Below are 19,801 nucleotides of genomic sequence, written 5' to 3'. Positions count from 1 at the left end.
GAACACCAACACTCTTTGTAATCCTACCAATATTTTGGACATTACCCTCTGAAAAACCGCTGATGCGGATGCTAATCCAAATGTCATTCTTATGAATTGGAAAGCCCCTTCCGGTGTGATAAAGGACGTGAGATGTTTAGAAGATGGATTTAATTGATCTGATGATACGCATTAGATAAGTCAATCAATGAAAAGTATGTAGCATTATTTACTGAAGACACCATTTCGATTATGTGAGGTAGTGGGTATCGATCAACAAAGATATTGCGATTTAAATCTCTCAAATCAACACACATGCGCAAATTTCCATTCGGTTTTTGCGCCAAAACTATTGGACTAAGCCATTCCGATGACTCTATTGGTTCTATGACTTGGGCCTCACATAATCTTTGCAATTCCAATTTTAATTTATCCTCAGGGTAAAAGGTATGCTCCTTGCTTTGTGAACGCATGGTACATTGTGGGATTTAAGTATAATACAGTATAATACAGTGTTCAAATTTTTGTAAACAACCCAATCTCTCACTAAACAATTTTGGGAATTTAGTACTTCATTTGATAGTTTCAGCATCCTCAGTGGTTAAAACTAGTTGTGGGTGGTTGGGATTTAAAGTGATCCCCAACTTTTTTTGTTCACACCACCCCAACAATGCTCTTCCCCTTTCCACCACATATACTTTGCTTGTGGCTGTCTTCCATTTGTGAGATAAGGTGCATTCAAAATAACCTAACAGTGGAAGTTTAACTCCACAGTATCCCACTGGTTCAACATCAGGAATTTTTAATTCGTGACTTCCTACTTTCTCTCATGCATTTTTGTATATAATAGTGTACGGAGAACACGAATCAGCCCACACAGTTATTCTGGTGCCATCAATACCTAAATCGCATTGAGGTGGATTGTAAGTTTCCGACACTTCATTTATAACATTATCACATATGACCATTATTTCTACTTCTTGAGTTGAATAAAGATCCTGCTTTACACATGCGTGCTAAGTGACCCACTTTTTTGCATTTATAACGTTTCTCTTTGACCGCATTGCATTTTTTCAGAATCTGCAGTGTGCCTTGTGCTACCACATCTGTAACATACCTTGTCATATTTCTGAGGTATTGTTTATTTTGTTGCTACTGTTGTTTTCCTTCTTATTAATTAGTTTTTTTTCGACGACACACACTTTGGTTGTGACTGATTTGTCTGAGCTTAATTCCTTAACATATTTAGAAGTGTTTTCAACTCTTCTTGCTATTTCTATGTTTCTTTTTAAGGTTGGGTCATTCATATCTAGTAGTCTCTCTTGAATTTTTATGTTACTAGTTCTGTTTATAAATTGATCCCTTATAATTTCTTTGTGAAGATCTCTAAATATACATGTAGCTGTAAGTGGACTTAGAACGGAAATATATTGCTCTACGGTCTCTCCCGGTTGTTGAGATCGAGAAAAGAATCTGTGTCTTTCTACCACTATGCTGGATTTTTTGCCAAAGTTTTCTTCTAATGCATTTTTTACATCAATATATTCATCACTGAGACTTGTTTCCTCGTACTGTATCTCTATTTCATCACTTTCCTCTTTGTTTTCGCCTTCACTGGTTTTCTCTTCAATAACAATTTGTTTTGGAATTGTACCAATGGATAATGTTTTTTAACACTTTCCTGCCTTCTATACCTAAATTGTGCTTTAAAATTGCCACTTTTCGGGATGCTAGGAAATCCTCACCACCAATAGCCTCTAGGTAAGTTTTGAAGGATTCCATCCAATCCTCCCAAGGTAAAGTAGGTTCTCCGGGGTTTTGTAAAAATTTGGGCGGAGCTACAATAGATGACATATCCATATTGCTTGTATTGATCTTTTAGTACGAATGTTTATAATAGCAAGCAACTTGGTTATGTGATCAACCTATAATTTATATTTTACATTCCACAAGTAGCACCCTTCCTTTGAGGTGGTGAGATGTAGACAGCTGGATTGTTGATATGTTTTAATTTTATATTATTATGTATCCCACCAGAGTATTAATGTCTAATGTCACAATTTTTGTATTGCCACTTGTATTTTCTGTGTTCCTTTTCACTTTGTCTTTGCCTCCGTAATCGTGTTGCAGCGTGTATATTGGTTGTTATGGCAACCTCACGCTGTGTTTAGTAAGCATTCGATAAGTCATACGTCATGACGCGTTGCAGCTCCCACACTGCATTGCGCGCATTGGACGTGGAGAACGAAGGGAACAAACAACAAAGCCGGCGCTGCAAATCCCCGTGACGTGCATCCACAGCAGCAATCCAGGATCGTGGCCAAATGAATACACTTAACGGCTGGTAGGTGAGCACGAGTAGAGTTCACTATTATGTTTTGAACAGCAACGCTCCTGTAATTTGGCTGACCATATGTATTTCAGTGCCTCTGCTGAAATGGTTGGTGCGATGACAGTCACCGCGCACTTCACAACACAGACACCTCCTCCAAAGTCAAAATATGCCTTCACAAGAGACACTGCAATTTTTTCTAACAACAACGTTCAAAATGAGATCCAAGGTGTAGACGCTGCTTTCAAAACCAACGTGCCGCTTTACAAACGTATCTTCCACAGCCAAGTATACACAGTCTCCTGCAGAAGCTTTCTATATCCACTATACTGCTTGAATGCGCGTTGTTCTTTAAAAAAAATTGTATAATTTCTTGCACTTATACTTTGCACAGTTCATTAACTCCGCCAGTTCAGTGTTTGCCGTATGTCATTTTCACCATCTATTCAGCACTCTCATCGGTTATACAATGATAATCTCCAGTAATTCCTTGCCAGGGCAGTCTTCTTTCCTTCCAACAAGCGTAACTATCAACAATTCACAACAGCAATCTAGCCTATAGTTTTATAGGGCTATAGATATTATAGTTCTTTTATAGCATGGTAATTCCAGTCTCATTTGAAGATGTTCTCACCTTTAAGACGTCTTCAAAAGCTTGGTAGCAGGGAAACACGATGCTAATCAATCTGTCAACCTGAAGTTCATCTGGGGGTTGATGGTTCTTGAATGCTTCTTGGTTTTATTCAGTCTGCTTTAATAGAAATACATCCCATCTTCGTCGCCACTTTTAAGATGCGCAGACTTGATTATTTGTACTAGACTTTATTGCAAGTTTACTGAAACAACCCCCAGATACATCTTCTCTCTGTAACTGCCAGCACTCCTCTCCTCTGCCTGGCATGCTCAGAATTATAACAACATAGATACCATTAGAAGAATGCAGATCCTGTTGCTAAGACAACATAACAGGCTGCAATATGTCAAGATATAACACATCCCCTTTATCCCTGCCCCGCAGGATGGAGGTCGGTCTGCTCTCCACACTCTGGGAGCAACAGCAGTCATTTATATCTGTTCCTTCTATATTATAAAGAAGCCTCAACTTTGGGTCATTTGGAATAACCCAGGAGAAGACTTCCCCTAGGCAAGACTTCACACTTACCAGAAATGAGCCAGGGCCATGCAGCTCCACACTGTGTGAAGGAAAGTACCATCATCTGCTCTGCAGCGGAGGCATATTGGGGAGTCAATCACACCCATGCGCCATAGGCAATGTCTCGTGTAGTAAGCTCTGTGAAGGTATTTTAATTGTATCAATCAAAGGCGGCTCAGGGAGCCATCCAGTCCTCTGTCCAATTATCATCATCTAGTGTGTCAATGTCGGCTTCTCACGCCTCTCTAAGTGCAGGTAATGAGTTTAGATAATTTGTGACCAGTGATTGGTGTATCTTGGTTATTTTGTTAGCACCTAGATCTCCCAGGAGGAGTTTGCCCTCTAATGGACTAAACTCTGAAAGCCCGTGAGGTCTCTAAGATATGGGGTGAGAGCATGGCGGATTTTTAAGTGATGGTAGAATTGGCTACCATGCAATTGATACTCGCTATGCATCTCTTGGAATGATTTCAACAATGTGCCTTGCATTACGTCACCAAGGGTGGAGATTTCGATGATGCCCCACTTCTGGAAGCCTTCCAACCGGGCTACCTGTTTCAGTACACTGCCCTGCCTGAATGGCGTTCACTCTGTCAATTTTTCCCATCAACTCATCTGCCGGAGGGAGCGCCTCTTGCATTGCCGGTTGAAGGAACCCTACTCCCCTCCCACTATATAGATAGTCAAGCAGGGTGGTAGCACCCATCATGCATTTCTCAACCTCATACGCAGGGTCTCTTTGAGGATCATACCACCAATCATGCTTTAAAAATATTGCAGATGTGAGGCAGAGGAGTAGGAGTCTACATCAGCAGCGGCAATGCCTCCACAATAGGTGGAATAGAAGAATGTCTGAAGGGCAATGCATGCACCACCTTGCCCCCACAAGAACCCGCTGAGGACAGCGATGACCTGTCGAAACCATAACTGGTGGATAGCATAAGGGTAGTTCTGTAGATGATACAGCAATTGAGGCAGGGAAACCATTTTGGAGATTGCCGATCTGCACAGCAAGGACAGCTGCAAAGCGACCAGACCCTCACTTCTTCTTTGACATGCGCATAACACAGAGGCTAGTTTATGGGACCCAATAGTGCCGCATCTGGGAAGATGTATACCCCCAAATATTTAAAACCCCCATCAGCTAGCATCAGCCCCGACGCCCACTCCATGGCATCTGCACAGCCGTCAACGGGGAACACTATGGATTTTGAGGTGTTTATGTATAGCCCAGAGGTTTTACCAAAGATTTGCATGATTTGTAGTATACGAGGTCCCGAAGTTTACGGATCGGTGAGGAAGAACAGGACATCCTCCGCATACAGGGAAAACCTCTTGGTTAACTCCATCCATCCTGACCCATGCGACCAACGGCTTCATGGCCAGTGCAAATAATAATGGGGAGAGCTGACACCCCTGCCTCGTACCTCTGCGAATAGATAATGGATTAGAAACAGCACTTGTAATTCTAACCATCGCAGACAGGTCTGTATACAATAACCGGACATAGGAAGAGGTATCTGGGACCTAAGTTCAATCGCTTAAGAAGGATAAACAATTACTCCCAGCTGACGAAATCAAATGCTAATTCTATTTCCACTAAAAGCACTGCTGTTGACCTCCTCAATCGATCCGCCAGAGTCAAGGCGTTATAGACGCCTCTGAAATTGTGGCGCATAGCCCAGTTGGGCATGAAGCCTGCTTAATCGGAGTAAAGAAGGTCAGGCATGTGTTTCATCAGCCTATTGGCCAATGTTTTGGTGAGGAGCTTCACTTCCATGTTTAGTAGGGAGATTGTGCAGTACGCGAAGTGTTGTTCTGGCTGGCGCTATGGCTTAAGAAAGACTACAATTTCTGCATGTCTCCAATTTTTTATGTGTTTCCTGAAATACAGAGTGGATCACCCCAAGAAGTGACCCCCAAATTGAGGCATAAATGCTTTACAGAATTCACTCAGGAATCCTATAGGGACCGGGGTTTTCCCCAGCTCAGCTAGGTCCAAGGAGAGCTCCTCCTCCCTAATCACCTTCGCCAAGTGAGCCCGGGCGGTGTCTGCAAAGGACCAAGGAGGCAGGGTCTCCACGGATTAAATAATTTGCATCTACATCCGCGCCTCAATGTCTACAAGGTTCTTAGTTCTACGTCTACGCTTCCCGGTGCAATAACTAATGTCTATCCTTTGGACTGTTGACTTAAGAGCCACCCATAATATTGTCGCAGAAGCTGCCGCCTCTGTATTGAGAGTAAAGTATTCTTCAATGGAGCGAGTAAGAAGTGTTTTGAATGTAGGATTCCTCAGATACCAAGGTGAGAGGCGCCAGTGAAAGGCAGGCTTCATCTAGCCCCACGTGAAGTCTGAGGACCACCGGGGAGTGTACACATAACTCTCTGGCCCGTATGTCAACATCAGACTCCCTATTGATGAAGATCCTTGGGACCAGGAAGTAATCCAGCCTAGATAGGGAGCCATGGACTGCAGAATAGTATGGTTATCCAGTGCTGGTTGAATAATATGTCCTCCAGGCATCCATCAAACCCAACGCAAATACCTTGCAGCTTAGTTTGGACTTGCGTGTCTCCGCCATGCCACCCTTGGTGCACCACCTATCTAACTGAGAATTCATCACATCATTCCAGTCCCCTTCAATCACTGAGAGGCGGCCAGGCAGCTCCCACTCCAATTGTTTCAACAGATCAACAAAGGTCTATCCCAACAGAGTGGGGACATACACACCTCCGAGCATGAGAGGTTCCCCACATAAAGTGCCTGTTGCAATTGTGTACCAACCATGACTGTCTATCCAGATTTTGTGGGATGAAAGGCAACATTACACTACATCAAAATACATGTACCCCTTGGTTGCCTTGTGAATCGGGAGTGGAATGTCTGAACGTAGCCATATCTGGCTAGGCAGGAAACCTTAGAGTCCAGTAGATGTGTCTCCTGTAAGGGTATGTCTTCCCCATCATCTTGGCTTGTTTCAAAAACGCCCACCATTTAATCTTTTCAAGAACCCTCCACATATTCCATAAAACTACACAGAAGTGTCCCATGGACCGTTGGTTCCGGTGTCATGCATCGGCCTCTATGGTGGTGAATTTGGGCCTCTGCATATGGACTGAGGGAGGAGTGATTATTGGGTCTGTGCATTTCAACTGGAAAACTTGAGCAACATCTCCCACCCAACCCCTACCCCAATACATCAACAATCTAGAAGGCCAGCTCAGAACCCCAACAGATGGTGCTAAGTGACTACTCCCAATGAATTCCCATTGCCCAACTAATAAATCCAACTAGAGAAAATTATATCTGTATCTCCAAGAGTCGCATTTGTATGCGTTATGTCCCTCACTACAAGTATGCAGGACTTACCAACTACCCAAATGTTACCAGCAACATAGTACAGTTCCAACATTCGCAGGACAGTTTTAGGCCACACAGGGCAACAGGTCCAGACTAGGAAGCTTCAACTTGGCGTCTGATCTGCAAGGAGGATTGAGATCAGTTGCGTTGTTTCTGACTGGACTTTGCGGTGTGACTCCTTCTATCACTCACTCTGAGATGAGTCTGAGTCAATACGAGGCAGGGTATGTGGCCTAAGTGTCACCAACTCATCCACCCAAGTGAAAACCGCCTCCAAGGAATCAAAGAACATAGTTTGTGAGTTGAAGATGACTCTCAAAAGTGCTGGGTACAGCAGCATGTACTGAGTCTTTAGCTCTCAGAGGCATCGCTCAGCGCCATAAAGGATTGACGCTGCTGTTGCACCATTTTCATAAAGTTAGGAAATATCATGATGTGGTAGGATTTGTAGGTGATCTTTGTGCATGTTTAAGGATTGCATCCCTTTCCATATACTTTAGGATCTTGTCAATCGCTGGTTGAGGCCTCGCCCCGGGAGGGGGTTTCTTCACCCGTGCCCTGTGAGCTTTCTCCACCACGAAGCACGATGAGAGGGACTCTGCAGGTATAACTGATAGGATGGACTCCTGAACTAGTCCATGGATGGATCCTCTCACCCTTCCGGTAAGCCAACAAACCACAGATTATTTTGGTGGACTCAGCCTTCGGCATCTTCCACTCGTGCCCCTAGTTGTTTCATCACAACCATCAGGGTATTTACTTTGTGCTACAAGGACATGACTGAGTCCTCAACACTAAACCCTCTGGCCTCTGCTTTCATGATCTTTTCCACTGATTTCCTAAGATCCTGCCAGAGTAAAGTGACATCAGAGCCCACTGCTCTAATCTTAGCATCAAGCATGTCACGCAATTGTGTGATGGCAGCCAACAGTGCTGTATTATCTAGGATGTCCACAACTTGTCCAATTGTCCCCAGAGTTGTGGTCTAGATCAAGGCATATTTATCCATGGTATTTTGTTTGGCAGTATTGGTGAGCAATTTATTGTTTGTCATGCTGCACCGAAATTCCTGTGTTTCTTGTGGTTCTCACTCAGCACCACTGATGCACCTGACCGGCCAGGCCCCTGTAGGTGAACGCAAGGGGCAGCATGAGCAGTTGACCTCGTTCTCCAATCTGCCTCAAAAGGGGAAAGGAAAGAATCCGTAGTGTGGAAGCGGTGTAAGAGGTTCCCTCCGAGGCCTCAGTTGGCACACCGCCACAATCCACACCGTAACCTAGCCTAACTACCTCTGCAACAGAGGCGTCCACTCTCAGCAAGGCCCCCTAGTAGAGTCCCACGCTGAGTGTTGCTGACACTAGGTTTCATGCCGGGGCTGCAATATGATGAGCTGATAGAATGGTTCCCTCTCAGGCCAGACAAAAATTTTTTATCCGGTAATCCTCCCAGCACCAGACTCCAAGGCTGCTTGCCGCTACAGTTCCACACTCTCCCCGGCATGGGTTTGATGCGCATGGGGAGGCACCCCGACCACGGCCCAAAGCGCTGCAGTGGTACCAGGCCCCAAGCTCTGGGTCAAGCCCACAGTCTCAGGCCCCGCCAGCCAAAGCAATCTGCCGATCCACTCACCGGCCAGGCAGGATTAACAGGTTGGCCACCCGTCCGGGACACCGGACCCTACAGGAGCACAGCATCTTACCTCCGCTATACCTCAGGCAGGCCGACGGAAACAGGCCCACGCCCCTATCATCCGCCCCTGTCAGGGCCTCAACAATGCAGGTGAAAAACCAGCTCCTCTGCAGCAGGCTACCCATGGCCTATCCCGTCTTGCACCACAGGCCTCTTCATCTCCGCCACGGTGTCACCACCCTCATCACCACATAGCCTACTACCAGGGTTTGCGGCTGCTCTCCTCTGCTGCAGGGAATAGCAGCAGGTCTGGTCACCGCCGGGCACTCCCCACCTTGGCGACAGTCACCAATGTGGCTGGGGGTAGTGTTGGGATGTAGTGTTGGTAGGATTATGGCAGATTATGGGTCGACTGCTGGGAGCTCACTTACAATGCGGCCGCCACGTATGGCCGTCTGTCAGGCTATGCCTTCTCCATAGTCAGAAATGTTTAAGCAACAGCCTCTCTGCCATAGGCTTATCAGTAAATGTACAGAGGTAGGTCTACCCTCATTAGAGTTTACCTTTCTCCATAAAACTTTCCTGTTTGGAACACAGAGAAAAAGCCTGGTGGCCCTGAACAGGAAACAATAGAAACCACCGTCAATGCTCTGGAAGACAACTCCAAGTGCATCAGGGACGTTGAATTTCCAAATCTAATCTAATTTTAGATCTTGCTGCTAGGGGAACAATGAGAAACTTCTATCTAACCCCTACTGGGGGTACTCCTCGTGTCCAGGTGGGAACGGCAGGAGCAGTCAGGGTAAGTGAGCAGGCTATATTTTAGTAAGAGCACCAAACATATAGGGAACAGAAGTATCCTACCGCCCCAATCATAAACTTTAAAAGTAGATTAGACTTAAAATATCCAAGTGATGAGATAGTCCTTTATATAATTTTCATGTACTATAGGGCCTGGTTCAACAGCAATTCATTAAACGTGAATTTGAGACTTGGATAATCCCTTTTGGTAACTACTTTAATGTCAAGTACAGAGACACAAAGCTGTAGAGCATCCCCAAAAAGAATTAGGCAGTCTTTTAAGAATAAAGCTTTAGACACACACAAACGTCCAGGAAGAGCAGCAGATGTCTGCTGCTCAGAAGATGAAGATACACCAGCCCACCCGAAGGATTACATTTGAAAACCCAGGGTAGAGGTACTTTGATAATGAAAAAGAGAGCTGAGAAATAGTCAGGTACATCTGGGAAAAATACCTGGAAATATCACAGGAGGTTGACACAAAAGAATAAAAGAGATATAAACAAAAAAATATCTGCCTGACAAGAACAGCCCGAAGGCACTCCAACGGAACCAGGACTAGTCTGGGTAGTTATTTTGATACAACAAACAGAAGTAATTCCCAAAGGACCAATGAAAGAAAAGAAGCCATCTAGGATAGGAAACAAATCCTAAATGTTGAAAGGAGGTGGCCATCTTGATTTGGCCCAAACACCTAGAAAACCGGTTTCAAAATAACAAGAGGAAGTCATCGTACTGGGCGCGGAGCTGGGTATCCACAAACCTTCAAAATACTCAGACAAATGTTCCAGCCCCCACAACCCTGCGGGACATCTTGTTTAAGAGCAGAGAAGTGCATGCAAAAGAATAGGGAAACATACCCTAAACTCCACGGCACCCTCAAGAGTGAGGCAAACGCTTTCATCATGAACAGGTTTAATCTTCTTATTTTCTAAAACCGTAAACTATGCAGAGATTAGGGAATATGAAGTAGGCAAGCATTGGGTGTCAATTCAGATCCTGAAGAATGCCCAGTGAATATTAGGGCAGGAAAGAAAGGGCAAACATTTTTTGACTGAGTCTACAGTAAGAAGGGGGTTTCTTTAACAAAACCACAGATTACAAAGGGTCTGATTACGATGTGGCCTATAAAGTCTCTGACCACAAGTGCCGCATCGTAATGGGCCACGCAGTTTCCATTCTGATGCCTCATTATGATGAAGGCGTCGGAAAGGAAACCGGCCAGTCATTCCGGATGGCTTCGAATGGGCTCAGAGAGCCTGTCAGCCAGTCGGATGCTGGCCAGTAATCTCAAGGGCGGGCCTTTCTGCCCTTGAGATTACGATGCACAGTTTCCAACATGGTATCCATGCCAGCCTGTCTGACATGGAAACCATGTCTGAAAGTGTGTTGGGGGCCCCAAGCAGGGCCTCCTTTGGTGCACGGCCTTCCGTTGAAGGCCTAGGGGGCATCTATAGTGCCCCCATGTTGATCTCTGCACCTTGTGGAAGAAACCTAGCGGTGCCTGCCACAGGGTGCAAGGATGAACTGCACCTCCCTTTTCTCAATGGGAGCTTGTGTTACAGCTGCATTGTAATGGGCCGGTCGGGACCACCAACTGGGTGTTGGTCGGTCCCAGGACCGAGTAGGAGTGGGGCGGAAGCAAATCCGCCCGACATCGAAATCAGATCCTCAGTGTAATTGAGTGGCACAGTATCATTTGTATTCCAATTCTATTTTAGGAGCTAAACTAATTTTCTTGAACATTTGTACAGTAACTGCCTGTATATATAACTTCTAACATAATTAAAATATTTTGCGAACAATTTTAAGAACTAGTTCTGCAGTCAGAATACTAAACACGGTTGTAAATATTTTCTTCTCTACTTTTACTTTTGCCGTTTTCATGTTAATGTCACTGTGATATGGGCTCAAAATTGATTGCTCTTTCTCTGCCTGTATCCTCCGGAATACCATAGAAATGTTCCTTATTAAGGGAAATACATCACTGCTTGTCATAACAAGCATTGGCAAAGCCATTTGGTTTCGCCCAGGTGAAATCTATTTGCTTTGTCAATGTTGATTTAGACATATTGCACAGCAGCATGGCTTAAAGTAAATTGTTACAAAACAATCATCGTTGACCACGTCATAGAATTTTTAAATTACTTTAAGCCATGTTCTACAGCAACGCAAGAGACAATCAACACAAGGGAGGTGATAAGGGAGGAACCAGCAACAGCAGACAGAGGAAGGAGAGTGAAAGGATAGAAACATGAGTGAGGTGCGGGGGAGGAGGGATGGATCAGGAACAACAGACAGCATGGGAGGAACTCAACATGAGGGAGGAGGAGGGAGAGAGCAGCAATAATAGCCAGCGGCAGGAGGCCGGTGGGGACAAGCATGACAAGAGAGATTCAAGGGAGTGAGACAGACTACAGAGAAATGTAGTCTTATAGAGTGCATGGCAAAAAGTAAGAAAAAACAAGGACCTGCAGGTGCACATGATCAGTAGAAGAACACTGGCCTCAAACAGGAAGCTGTACTAGGTCCATGCTCCATGGCAGGACCAAAACTGCACTCCCAGGATAAAGCAGGAGGGGAGCAGGAGGCGCTGACCAGTAAGAAAAAGGAAACATGAGTGATGTGTTAAGCAACCAATGGTAAGTAATGGTAATTAATAAGAGGGCTCCATGCCCTTTTTAAGCATTTTGTTTTGGTAACAAAAGATATCGCCTCAGTGCATGCGCTGTCTAGGGAAAAACCTATAAATGAGCATATATTGCCATCAAATTGTGACACTATGTATATTTTTCAATAGTTGTACTATGTCGGGAACTCAGAATTATAACAAACCTATAATAGAAAATGTCCAGTCATAATAAAGATTGAACTAATGAGGGTAATTTGTTGCTTACAATTTTGCAACCTCACCTCTTCACTGGATAAAAATGATGCAGCATTAAACTTGACATTTTGTTGTTATTGTTATTGTTATATTAGATTTATATCGCGCCCAATCACCTACAGGTCTTTTGCCACTGTGACCCACTGCGGGCTCTTATTTCATTGCTAAATACCCAGCGTCCAGGCAGGAGAAGGTTAGCTGTGGCCAAAGATGATGAAATGGGATGTCTTGCATGCTCCTGTTGTATAAAATAATTGTACAAAACCATATTCCCGAAAGTACTTGTACGAGAGGCAACCTCCTGGAAGGTGTCAACGGATTCTCTTTGAATTACTTGTTTAATGGTAAATAACACATTTGTGCCGAAAATCACAATGCACAGCAATATTGTACCCAATCAGTCCCATTACTTCAGGGAATAATGGAAAATACTTTATCAACTTTGGGAACAAATGCCAGAGTAAAATAAAGATTTTGCAAAATACTTTATCAACTTTGTGCAAATTTGTGAACAAATGCCAGGGTACATTGACAATTTTGCAAAACAAAATAATATAGAAATAGTTTTTACTTCCCGCTAGGCTCAAGCTCTCTTCCTCCCAAGTGTTATGAAGCATGAACGTTTGATCACTTATTGACAAAAGTATGTTTAGGCTGCGACCTATCTAGTCCCGAACCCCTACGGGACAATATCGAAGAGACAAATATCTAAAGGTAAGTTCCAATACATTTTGTATACCCAACACCAGATATTGGTACATTTGTTATATATATCCCTTCAGGATACAGAGATGTGGAAATAAGCACATTAAATGCTTACCTCCCTCTGTACGCTTAATTTTCAATATCTTGTCTCTCGATATTGTTGTAACAATATACTGTCTCATTGAGATTCTGATCTCAATATTACCTACTACAGTTACAAAAATGTCTGCACAGTACCTCCAAAACTTCGATGTTTGCTTTTTCTCAGTTTCTGGCGTTTGCGGCGTGGGAGCTGCATCAGATGATGTTTGAGGGATTACGGTTTCATAGTCCTTAAAATCATAGAAGCAGAGAGTACAGTATTTACTTGGAAAGACACCTTAAGACCTATAAGCAATTATTATTGTTATTTGCGTCAGAGATTTAATTTTGCTAAAATGATGAACAGTTGAAAGAATGAGTCTCTCTAGGATCAATGTTCCTACAATGTCCCCCAAAACGACTTCTGGGGGTTGTATACTGAGGTTGTGCATGGGCATTTGCATGGGGAAAGAAATGTGTTGATTTACTTACCATTATAAAAGCGTGTGGTCCCAGTGGAAAATTGAAGATTATTACTCAAGCATGTACCCAACCCTTGTGAATTTATGCTTTAATGTCCTTTTAAGGTGCTGAAATCATCAATTTTGTTTTTAGTTTTATACAGCGTGAACTTGACCCGAATCGGGTAGCAGAGCGATTTACAAAGTACCAGTTACGTTTATCTTTCTTCCTAAACATAATAATGTTTGCCTCCTTCCACGATGGAGGGACCACCCCACCTTGCGCTTGCTGCAGGGTGGCCAGCATATCCAATTTTAGTTCCTAATTTTTTTTTATATAAACCTCTAGAAGGAGTCTATCTGGGCCCGTAGCCTTCCCCCTACTCATATTCTTTATCGCCTCCTCCAGTTCTCCCATGGTGATAGGCTTATCTAGGGAAAGCGCTTCAATCATGGCACAGTTTTTCTAAAATTGATACCTCAAAGGAATGTCTCAACCCCTCCTCTTTGTGGCAATCCTCTGTATACAAAGCTTCAACGAATGTTTGAAATACTCCCAATATCTCACGAGGGGTATCCACAAAATGACCCTTTGTATCCTTCAACTTTTAAATTCTCTGCGCCGTTTCTTTAGAGTGGAGTCTCTGTGCTAGACACAGCCCGGTGGCTTCCCCAAACTCGTACCTCTCCTCTTTAAACAAGTTGTATTTAATAGCTATCTCTTTGCTCCAATATAGATTAATCTTAGCTTTACTTTGGGCAACCTCTGTCTGTAATGGGGTGACTTCAGCTCCATTCTGAATTCCTTGCATAAGTTCTTCCTTCGCTGACCTAAGTTTCCAATATAGAACTTGGACCTCTTCTCTCCATTGCGTCTGTCTGTGGAGCCCATAACTTAGCACCTCTCCCCTAAACCCTGCTTTTAATGCATACCAGACGTAGGCCTGTGAGGTTGAGTTACGATTGATTCACAAAAATTTCCGGATCCACTGTTTCATGTGATCTGTAAAATCTGTATCTTTTAAAAGTTTCTGGTCAAATGAAAAAGACCTCGGAGGAAAAAACGTATTACCACTACTAATTGGGAAATGAATGACTAATGGACCATGATCTGCTGTAATTCTTGGATAGATCTGTATTTTAGCACCCAAAAGCACTGCTAATAGAGCAAAGAAATAATCTAGCCGAACTAGCTTGTTATGAGGGTAAGAGTAAAACGTAAACCCAGGATCAGGGCTTCGTAGCACAGCCCATGCATCCATCAAACCATGGTCTTCCAACAGATAGTGCAATGCAATTAAAAACTTTAGGTTTCCTGCCCTTATAGGATTTCCACCCCCTCTATACATCTTGACAACCCATATGAATGTTAAGGTCCCCGCATAGGATCAATTGGGTAGACCACAGTGCCAATTCTACATTAAGATCTTCCAGAACTGCCGCTTCGTCTAAATTGGACCCGTAGATTGAACAGAGGGTGAAAGTAGAGGTCCTGTTTGTACATTCAATAACCCCCCAGTGGCCCTGCTTGTCCAGAAGTGTTTTACCCGTACCCTGTATCCCATTCTTAGCTAAGATTGCTACCCATCAGTTTATATTAGACTGTTGTGTGCAGGCCAGTAGTGTATAGCCCATCTCATTTAAGATCATCCGCTTATTCCTTGGTACATGCATTTTGTGTAAACATGTCGCATCTGGTTGCATCACCCATAATGCTGCTGCCACCCAATTATGTTTTGCACCGTTGTTTAACCCACATACATTAAATGAACATATGCTCAATCTGGGTATCCTCTTATCCCCCATCATATACTGTCATTTCTTTCCAGTTAGTAGCCTTTTTCCCTAACTTCATATATCTCCATGTTTTTATCTTCCACTTATTATGGATTGCATTTCCCCCCCCAAACTCCCCTCACCCTGCCACCCCTCGTGTACCCCAACAGCCCCTTTACACCCTCACCCACCCTCTCTCCCTGGCCCTCTCCTTGCGGGGCCAGCAACCCGCCTCGCATCCTCCCCTCACCCAACTTGCAATGAGGCTTTAATTAGGACCCATGGTCCTGGTGGTGGATAGCTAACCCTCCCTGGAGGACCCCCCCACGTACTTAGCTTGCTTACAGAGAGATAAAATACATTTAAACACATAAGTGCACAATATCATCTAAATTCTACCGAAACACATAAATTACTGTTCTGAGAGTTCCTTTCCCTATTCATGTACACCTTAATGTGGCTGCATTGAGTAAATAAACGTGAGCTCCTTTACCCTGAAATAAGTTGGTAAGATGTCTTTAACTGCCACCATTTTTTCTACTGTCTGATGGCAGAAGTCAGATCTTACAAAGAATTCTGATCCCTTCCCCTTCCTATTTCTATCGGGGCGAGCCAGTTCATAGACAGCTTGACGGGCTAAAAAGTTGTTGACTAATATCAAAATCGCTCCGGGCCTAGCGACATTTTGCCCTGGCTTTGTGCGTTGCGTAAATGGGAACAGGTGAGCTCTCTGTATCTCCTGGCTCCAGTCCCATTGTGGAAGCTCAGGAAATGCCTCTGAAAAGAGTTCAACAACATATTTCTGTACATCCTGACCCTCTACACCTTCTGCGACCCAGAGTATTCTTAGGTTATTGCGCCTAAGGCGGTTGGAAAATATTTAAGTGCCTAATTGTTAGCCAATGCGGGTACTGAATTTGTTCTGTTGCATTCTGCAGTCTCTGCAGCCTGTCTAGGAGGTACTGCCAACTTTGCCTGTACCCTGCATTGAAGGGAAATATAGATACATTCTAGCAACCATAATCAAGTAAAATAATTCCTTGGGTGCCACGTGGTCACTTGACTGTAAGAGACAGCTCTCTATTATTATTATTATTATTATTATTAATAATTTTTATTATTATTATTAATTACATTTGTACGGCGCAACAGCTACCCAAAACGGGTTTCTTGGCACTGGCCAGTCCAAGGAATAGGTAGCAGCTTAATGATTATCGGTTGAAAAGCCAGGATTGTAAGGATTTGCGGAACTGGACAAACACGGTTTCATTCCGAATTGAGGTGGGCAGTGAGTCTCATAGGGAAGGACCGAGGTGTGCAAACGATCGTCCGCCCATCCGAGATAGTTTGACTCTAGGCACAGTAAATTTCCCTTGAGTAGACGAGCGATTGCAGCAAGAAGGCATATAGGGGGAGAACAGAGACTGCAGATATTGAGGGGCCACCCCTGTTTTGATTTTAAACATTATTTATGGTTTTATAAAGCGCGTAGTCACCCAGTGGGTAGCCCAGCGCTGAACCTTTTTTTACTCGCAAAGGGGATTTGGTCACTTAGAAGCGACGGCTTAGGGGAAGAGTAGGGTTTTGAGGGATTTTCTGAACCGAAGGAGGTTGGGTTCCGCTCTGAGGCTCAGAGGGAGTGCATTCCATTTATTTCCTGTATTGACCGAGAAGCGGCGGCCACCTATGCGGGCCTTTTTCACCTTGGGAATCGTAATGAGGTTTCCGTGCTCCGAGCGGAGCGCTCTGGTGGGTCTATAGGGGGTGATCCAGTTGTTGAGTATGGGAGGGCCGGTGTTGTGTAATACCTTGTGGGCGAGACAAAGGGGCTTGAAAGTGACCCTATCCCTGATAGGGAGCCAGTGCAGCCTCCTAAGTGCGGGTTTGGCAGACGATCTAGCCGGGGTGTTCGTTAGGAGTCGGGCTGCGGCGTTTTGAGGTTTTTGCAGAGTCTGAAGAGTGGATTCTGGAGAGCCCAGGTAAATGGCATTGCTGTAGTCCAGCCTGGATAAAATTAGGCCCTGGATCAGCATGAGACGCGGCTGGAAAGGTAGTAGCGGGAGTACCTTCCTGCAGGATTTAAGTAGACCGTAGCATATGCCGGCCGTCTTTCTTGCCTGTGTCCTGAAGGTAAGATCGGTCTCCAGCCATACTCCGAGACTCTTGACCTCCTTCTTGGGAGTGGGGGGTTCACCCATGCAGGCAGGCCAGATGTTAGAAGGGAGGTTCGTGGTTTTATGTCCTAGGAGCAGGATCTCCGTTTTGGAGCCGTTTAATTTCAAAGCAGAGTCACTCATCCACTGATGTACGTTGGAGAGGCAGTCGTGGAGATTAGAGGGTTCTAACTTGGGGTGGGAGAGTGTCACTACCAATTGTGTGTCGTCAGCATAGCTGACGATAGTGACTCCGAAGGGAGAGACGAGTTCCTCCAGTGGGGCCATGTAAACGTTAAACAACGTGGGGCTCAGGGATGAGCCCTGAGGCACGCCGCACTGGAGGGGGATGGAGGGGGAGCGGCTTTCGCCTTCCCATACTTGGTAGGAGCGTCGAGAGAGAAAGGACGATAGCCATTTCAGCGCTCTTTCTTTGACCCCGATATTCTCCAGGCGTTGCGTTAAGACCTGGTGGCTGACCGTGTCAAAGGCCGCGCTTAGGTCTAGGAGGACCACTGCCACTGATCCTCCTGTATCGATGATTTCTCTAGTTCTTTCTACTGCTGCGAGGAGAGCAGTGTCCGTACCCTGACCTGGCCTAAAGCCTGTTTGCGAGTCGTTGAGGAGTTGGTTTGCCTCTAAGTAGTGCGACAGTTTTTTATTCACAAGTTTTTCGGCGACCTTACCTATCCAAGGAAGGAGTGAGATAGGTCTGTAGTTGGAAAGGTCTGCTGGGTCAAGCGACGGTTTCTTGAGAAGCGCTTTGACGACGGCCTCCTTCCAGTTTGAAGGGACCTCTCCCTGTTCCAGCGAAATGTTAATGAGGGCTGTCAATTGGGGAACTATGGTCAGCGGGATGTTTTTAGCGAATCGTATGGGGACTGGGTCACTAGGGGCTCCGCTCTTGATTGTGGTGAGTATAACACTCATTTCCTCTTCTGTAACTGGGCCGAGCGACACCAAAGAGGGCTTGTCGGGAGGGGGCCGCTGCTCCTTAGCTCTCTCTATGGAGTCTGAGTTGGCGGTCGGGAGGGAGATGAGGATTTTTTTTATTTTTTCGTCAAAGAAGGTGGCCAACTTGATGCATTTTTCCTCCGCTGCTTTGGGGTCCATGGGTTTCTGTGGGGGGTCAGGGACATGGAGGAGTTCTTTGAGGATGGAGAAAGTCTCCTTAGATGAGCAGGAGGAGCTTTTTATTTTTTCCTCATAGTAAGCCTTTTTGGCGTCTTGTAGGGCACGTTTATATGCTTTCATTGAGAATTGATAAGCGCTTTTCTCTTCTATGGACTTGTTTTTCCTCCACGTGCGTTCTAACTTTTTGCATTTTTTTTTAAGGGCAGTGAGGGCGGGTGTGTACCAGGGGGCGGGGTTGATTCTTTTAAAATGTTTTAAAGTGTTGGTTAGTGGGATGAAGCTATCTAAGGGTCGGACTAGCCAATCCGTGAATTCTCTGTCCGCGGTGTTTGGCTCCGTGGATAGGGGGGCGATGGTTTCACGTAGTTTGGCCTCCCATTCCTCAGGTACTAACTTGTGCCATCGTCTGGTTAGTATCCTAGTTTTTTGTTTGAGCGCTGGTGTCGTTTCGAGTGACCAGTGCAGAAGGATCAACATATGGTCTGTCCAGGGAAGGGGAGTAGGGTCCTGGACGTATAGGTTCTTAATGTTGGAGAAGATAGGGTCAAGAAGTTGACCTTTCTCATGGGTGGCTTTGGGATTTTGCAGATGGAGGTCGGCTGTAGTGAGATCAGCAAGCAAGTTTGCTGCGGCATTGTCCGTGGGGTCCAAAAAGTGCATGTTAAGGTCCCCTAGGAGGAGATAGTTAGAGACTGAAATAGTCTTAAGTGAGATGTGGTCCATTAGAGTATTGGTGAATTCGCCTAGAGAGCCTGGTGGCCGGTACACTAACAGTCCCGAAAGGGAGGTAGATGGAGAGATCTGGATAGTGAAGTGGCAGTTCTCGCAGTCTTTAATGGTCCCATATTCAATTCTGCATTTAAGATGGTGTTTGTAGAGTATGGCGAGGCCGCCACCTCTACCGATTGGTCTGTTCAGGCAACATATTTGGTAGCCAGGGGGTGTTGCATTGGCCACATCGAAATCATTGTGCGGGGTCAGCCATGTTTCCGTCAGAAATAAAAGATCTAACACCGCATCCTGAACGAGGATGTTAATTTCGTGGGCGTGTACATGGACATGTAGCTCAGGGCTTTGAACTTGATATGGTTCTCCACCCTGAGCCAATGCAGGTTACGCAGGTGACCTGAAACAAAGTAAGTAAATTGTTACTTGTATAGCGCACTCACCTGCAAGGGTCTCAAGGCGCTTGTACAAATACCGCTGTGGAACCCATCCTGGCTTTCCCTGTGAGGCGTCCACTCCTGGGCACCCCCAAGGTGGAGGCCAGGCATCCTTAGCGTTGTGGGGGCTGTTGTGGAGATTAAGCAAGCTATTGCCCAGAGTTGCAGAGTGGGACTCCATGA

At 45.0% G+C, this 19,801-nt stretch overlaps 1 protein-coding gene across 1 annotated transcript in view; it reads right to left on the bottom strand.

Moving 5' to 3' along the window:
• Positions 1–19,801, bottom strand: part of LOC146860199 (sodium/nucleoside cotransporter 2-like) — a 347,088-nt gene that overhangs the window by 258,279 nt on the left and 69,008 nt on the right. The window contains exon 3 of the mRNA XM_085644040.1: positions 13,088–13,182. Within this exon, the coding sequence (XP_085500166.1) occupies positions 13,088–13,182 (95 nt within the window). The remainder of the gene's footprint in view (positions 1–13,087; positions 13,183–19,801) is intronic.

This window comes from Triturus cristatus, chromosome 3_1, assembly GCF_964204655.1.
Source record: "Triturus cristatus chromosome 3_1, aTriCri1.1, whole genome shotgun sequence".
NCBI classification, from domain to species: Eukaryota; Metazoa; Chordata; class Amphibia; order Caudata; family Salamandridae; genus Triturus; species Triturus cristatus.
Note: the sequence above shows the minus strand (reverse complement) of the source record. Positions and strands in the feature narration are given on the sequence as shown.